We start from the raw sequence: 6,107 nt of genomic DNA, 5'->3' as shown, positions 1-6,107 counted from the left end.
GGATCGCCGGAGCCCAGCAGGTGGAGGCTGCGGTGGCCGGGAGTGGCCACTGTACTCCAGTCTGGGTGACAGAGTGAGACTCCAACTCCAACTCCAAAAAATAAAAAATAAAAAATTTCTTGTCCCTGATTTCACTTCTTGTAGAAGTGAAATCAGGGACATTTTAGTCCAAGTTGATAATTCCATGAAGAAAATGGCAGTGTACAAATGGGTTAAACGTTTTTCTGAGAGGAGAGAAAGTGTCACTGATGAAGAGAGATCAGGGTGGCCGGTAAATTGCAAAAATTCGTTGAATCATGTGTCAAAAATGTTGGCTGACTGAGAGAAGCATAGCAGACCAAATCAACATCAATAGCGAAATAGCAAAATCTTAACTGAAAATCTTGGCATGAGAAAGGTGTGTGCAAACATGGTCCCGGAGGAGCTCTTGCATCACGACAGTGCACCAGCTCACCCAACACCATCTGTGAGGGAGTTTTTAGCCAGTCAACAATTAACTGTATTGGCACACCCTCCCTACTCACCTGATCCAGCCCCCCAATGACTTTTTTCTTTACCTGGAGATAAAGGAAGTACTGAAAGGAAGACATCTGGATGACATTCAGGACATCAAGGGTAATATGATGACAGGTCTGATGGCCATTTCAGAAAAAGAGTTCCCAAACTGCTTGGATGGGTGGACTAGGTGCTGGCATCAAGGCATAGCTTCCCAAGGGGAGTATTTGAGGGTGACCATAGTAATATTCAGCAAAGGGGTATGTAGCACTTTTTCTAGGATGAGTTTGTGAAGTTAATAGTCTCACCTTGTATTTTGTCACCTTATTATCCCTGTGCTGTATTCCAGGCTAATTTTCTCAGGATTTGTCTTCCAGTTCACTAATTCCCTCTTCAAGGGAGTTGTCCATGTTTCCCCCCAGCCTACAGCATTGTGTAGTGTTTTTCTATTCTGGATTTCAGGTTCTTCACTTTGGATCTCTGGGGATATTTAAATACTTTCTTGTACACTCATCTAGGCATTTACGAGATGTTGATTTCACACTATCAAGCATTTCTGGGTATCTTGAGAGTAGAAAGAGTTCCAAGTTATCTTACAAAAAGCCATAGTGCCACAGACAAATTCTGTAACATGTTTTGCACATACTTTTTTATTTGAATAAATGAATATTTGTCGATATGTACATAACCACATAAAGCGAGCACTAGATTTAGAGCAAAATATTTGGGTTCTAAAGACGCAAAGCCATAACCAGCGATGAGGGCTTAGGCCAAGAGCATAATCTGAGCTCAGTTTCCTCAACTGTAAAACTAGGCTATTCAGACCTGTGTGGCCGAGCACACGGGTTTATTGCAAGGTCCAAATGCAGAAACATATGAAAGTGCGATGAATACAACTTAGAGCGACACAAATAGAACAGGTAACAGCAACTGGCTTTTTCAAGTTGAGGAATAACCACACCCTCCGACTGCACCAATGTCCCAATGGAGTCAACGAGAGAGTGACAAGATACAGCCAGTTACTCAAGGGAACAAATATGCCGCTCTTCCGCGTGGGAAGAATCCCGCAGTGTTCTGTAGCCTGTCCCTGTAATTGATCACTTCCCAAACATCACAAAGATGTCAGAGACCCACCATCAAGAACGCTCTCACAGAAGCACAAGGGCCAAACGTCCCGTGTTTATTTACATTATGAAATGTGTCTAATACAGTTATGATGGATGTAGTGCATAACACCTGACAGCAGCAAGACCTTTTGAGGAACCGAACGTCGACTACAGCACATCATGCAAGTATCTATATACACGAAAGAATTCCTTTTCTTAAAAAAAAAAGTACAAAAACATGTTCAGCGATAAATACAAGTTATAAAATGCAAAGGAAAACACAAAACCAAACCAAAAAATAGAACTCTCCCAGAGAACGATCAACGGAAGGGACAGAGTATACCTCTGCTGCGTTTTGATGGAAGCAGAGCTCCCGACATTAAATAGGCTTATTGAAATGACGGAACCGAGCCAGGAGGCTCAGTGCTGAATCTGTGGCCGACGGCAATGCCCAGGCAGCTGCATTGCTGGAAGTCGGCGGCTGAAGTTGTGCATCTCAACTCTAAGTACCAGAACGTTTGGCAGTAGCACCCAGAACAGGAAACACCAACTCTTTTGACGGCCAGGGTTGAGTCAACTGTGATTTTTTTCTCTTTGTTCCTGTCAAGAGCCAGAGAAATATAACTGGATATTCCTAGTTGTGTTTCTGTAAGAATTAATAAATTACATGACGAAAACCTGACTATAGAAATCTATGGGTCTACTCTGAATCTGGAACTTTTATAGTAGCCCAGCCCTCTCGTCGTGTTAACTCCTTGTGTTCTTCCAGCCAGCCTTGCAAATCTGCCCAGAAAAGAACCCATCCTGGTCTTCCCCCCCGCTGCAGAAGGCTCTTCTTCTTCCCCACCATTCCTCGGGATGGAATTGAGGAAATCTACGTCCCCGACTGACTCCTGGCCCAAGCTTCTATCAACAGTGCTGGGAAAGAAGCCCACCTGCAAGGCGGCCCGGAACCCCGCCCTGCGGCCCAGCCTGGGCACAGAGCCATGCCCGCAGGGGCACGTGTGCGGTGGTGTCGCACGTGAGCCCTCGCCGCGGGGCAGGCACGGGGAGGAGGGCGCTAAGACACTTAAAGTTCCTAGTGTTTGTGAGACCCACGATCACCTACACTTTATGGAGTGAATTCTAAAAATTAAAAACACTAAAAAAGGCGTTATTTTAGCCTGTAATTCGTTAACCCATTCAAATTCGTAACATACAAAACGGTTTATTTGAATTCAGGAACTGCCCCTGTTACTAAGAACTCGGTTTTAAAGAAACAGTACAAAAAGAAAAATTCGAACCCCAAAAAAACTCAAAACGTTTTCCACTAAATACTGATACAAACATGTAACAAAGAGTATAAAAAGTTATTCTTTAAATATATACAAACGCTTTTAAACTCAATACTGTTTTCATACTTATCGAGGATATACAGGACGAGGTGAAGAAGGAACGTGGAGAGAGGATATATTGCAACAGCCTAGACAGTCCTGGTAACTCTATTATACTGCAAACTCTCTGTAACAAAAAGGTGTCTTTTATTCCAATGTGGACAGAGATTTTCCTGATGGCGTATCTGTGGCTATTTCTCAGCTGAACTCATTCTTTTGGACTTAATGAAGGCCATGCCGTGTGTCCGCATGTGAGTATTTAAGGCAGCTTCAGTTTCAAAAGTTTTGGCGCACACTTTGCACTTCCGGTCTGACACGGCGCCGTCGGGGGGCTCGTCCTCATGGCTGGGCTTGTTCTCCTGCTGGCCATCTTCCCCGGCCCCGTTCTGCTTGGACACGGGCTGCGGCTCCTTCAGCTTGTGCACGATGAAGAGGTGCCTGGACAGGGAGACGTGGGACGTGTAGCAGAGCCCACACTCCCGGCACTGGTAGGAGGAGCCGTCGGACTTGTGCTGAGGGATGTGTTCGTGGAACTGCAGCAGGTTCTCGGTGGTGAAGCCACACACGGCGCACTTGTGGACCTTGAAAACGTTGATCTTCAGCTTCTTCAGCGGCTGCGTGATCGCCCCTCGGGGGGGCCTGAACTCCAGGACGGGCTCTTCCAGCTTCCTCTTGGGGCTGGGAACCTTCGAGGGGAGAAAACAAAACAAATGACACCCCCGGAAACGGTCCTGCTGTGGCTGGGATGTGGGCAGTTCTCCGACTGCGAACCGCTAGGGAAACACGCGCCGTGCCCCCAGGGACGCTGCGTGTCACCTCCCAGCGGGGGCCCATGCCTTTCCTTCACGCCACAGACGGGCCGAGCGGCCCTCGCCAGCTGTCGCTCTAGACAGCAGGGCTCGGCGGCAGACAGACAAGCCCCTGCCTTTGTGGAAGTTACACTCCAGTGACCGGACAGAAACTGGCAAGTCCACAGCACATCAGACCCAGGATGGCCGAGGTGTGGTGCACGTGGTGCGGGGGTGGAGGGCTGCCAATGACAAAGCATCTAGGCCGGGCTCGGTGGCTCCTGTCATCCCAGCACTTTGGGAGGCCGAGGTGAGTGGACAGCCTGAGCCTGCGGGTTCGAGACCAGCCTGGACAACTTGGCGAGACCTCGTCTCTACAATAAAATAAAATAAAATAAAATAAAGTAGCCAGGCGTGGTAGCATGCGTCTGTAGTTCCGGCTACTCAGAAGGCTGAGGCGAAAGGATCGCCAGAGCCCAGCAGGTCGATGCTGGGGTGGCCGTGAGAGTCCCTGCCACTGCACTCCAGCCTGAGTGAGACTCCATCTCCCAAAAAAAAAAAAAGAAAGAAAAAAAAAGAATCTAGCTTTTTGCATCCCAGTGACCGGAAAGAAATCGGGAGGGCCACAGCACATCAGACCAGGATGGCCGAGGTATGGTGCAAGCGGTGCGGGGGTGGAGGGTTGGGGAGGGTGGGGGCTGGCTGTTAGGTGACACAGTACGATCGGATCGGCCTTGGTGACCGGCGGCATCTGAACAGAGGCCTGATGCGGCCCGGGGGGAGCAGTGAGGCCGAGGAAGCTGTGAGAGCCAAGGTCCGGGCAGGAGCAGGCCTGTGAGCGCGGGGACAGGAGGGTGGCCAGAGGGGTTGAGGCGGAAAGCCCAGGGAGACGACAGCGGGACGGGGTCAGGGAGGCAGGTGTGGGCTGTGAAGCACCTTGTGGCACAGAGTGTCCCAGGCTCTGTTTTTCCCGCGGTTGAAGCGGGAACCACAGGTGGCTTCCCCAGATGGAAATGGCCTTTCCTGCCTGTGCGGGGTCCCGCGGCTTCCTCCCCCTTTCCCGCTTTCAAGTCCGTCACCCTAGCCAATCCCCTCACCGCGAGTTCTCCAAAGATCAAAGTCAAAGTGACACTTGCTCTCCGCGCTCTGTTCCTAGGCCCTCCACACTTGGCCTTGGCCGGAAGCTCCCTCGGCGTGCACGTTCTGTAGCTCCCACCACGGGCACGCGAGGGGAAGGACCGCTTCAGCGTGACACTGCCTGACACTTGTGCTCGGATGAGGTTTTACCCAAGGGCTCACTCTCTGAAAGGACACCCACGCACGCTTTACCTGGACACATCCCAGACCTAGCGCAGCACTACAGACGGCTAGCGCCCGTCAATGTCTGCTGAATGATGGCTTCAACTCAAACAGCACTTGGCACACATAACATTTCGTACGCAGGATCCTATGTATGGACACACAGTGGCCTGACTGAAGTTTACCATCTGCTGATAGCAGACTAAAGCACAAATGTAGGACTTCATCTTGTATCAGGTACCTACCACAACCGATATATTGCCAATGAAAAAGAATCTAGCTTTAATCCATTCCTTCTGGCTAAAAGATCGTTTCCCTAAGTCAACATAAAAATTTTAAATTTAGCCAGGGCCTATAATACTAGCATTTTGGGAGACCAAGGCGAGAGGATTGCCTGAGCCCGTAGATTAAAGGCCAGCCTGGGAATCATGGTGAGGCCTCATCTCTACTATAAATCAAAAAATTAGCCAGGCGTAAGAGCACGCGCCTGTAGTTCTGGCTACTTGGAAGGCTGAGGCAGAAGGATCGCCGGAGCCCAGCAGGTCGAGGCCAGGATGGCCATGAGTGTGCCATGGCACCCCAGCCTGGGTGATGGAGTGAGACCTCAACTCAAAAAATAAAATTTTAAGCCGGGCTTGGTGGCTCAGCCTGTAATCCCATGCTTTGGGAGGCTGAAGTGAATGGATTGCCTGAGCCCGCGGGTTCGAGACCCACCTGGGCAACTTGGCCTTCATCTCTACAATAAATCCCAAAATTTGCCAGGCGTGGTAGTGCACGCCTGTAGCTCCAGCTACTTGGAAGGTTGAGGCGGAGGGATCGCCGGAGCCCAGCAGATCGAGGCTGTGGTGGCCGGGAGCAGCCACTGCACTCTAGTATGGGTGACAGAGTGAGACTCCAACTTAAAAAAAAAAAAAAAAAAATAAAATTTAAAATTTAAATCGCAAGAAGATCCCCGAAGCTGTTTCTGGAAGGAGTCAGAAGATATTCAATAAAGGTGACCTTAGGCCAGGTGTGGTGGCTCAAGCCTGCAATCCCAGCACTTTGGG

The 6,107-nt window shown here is 49.6% G+C and overlaps 1 protein-coding gene across 1 annotated transcript in view; it reads right to left on the bottom strand.

Moving 5' to 3' along the window:
* Positions 1–1,117: 1,117 nt before the first annotated feature.
* ZNF532 (zinc finger protein 532) overlaps positions 1,118–6,107 on the bottom strand; it is a 79,724-nt gene continuing 74,734 nt past the window's right edge. The window contains exon 8 of the mRNA XM_021712072.1: positions 1,118–3,660. Coding sequence (XP_021567747.1) covers positions 3,166–3,660 — 495 coding nt within the window. The 3' untranslated portion in view covers positions 1,118–3,165. The remainder of the gene's footprint in view (positions 3,661–6,107) is intronic.

This window comes from Carlito syrichta, unplaced genomic scaffold (assembly GCF_000164805.1).
Source record: "Carlito syrichta isolate Samal-C Ts95f unplaced genomic scaffold, Tarsius_syrichta-2.0.1 Scaffold303038, whole genome shotgun sequence".
Classification (NCBI taxonomy): domain Eukaryota; kingdom Metazoa; phylum Chordata; class Mammalia; order Primates; family Tarsiidae; genus Carlito; species Carlito syrichta.
The sequence above is the reverse complement of the archived record's forward strand: the minus strand, read 5'-3'. Positions and strand labels throughout refer to the sequence as shown.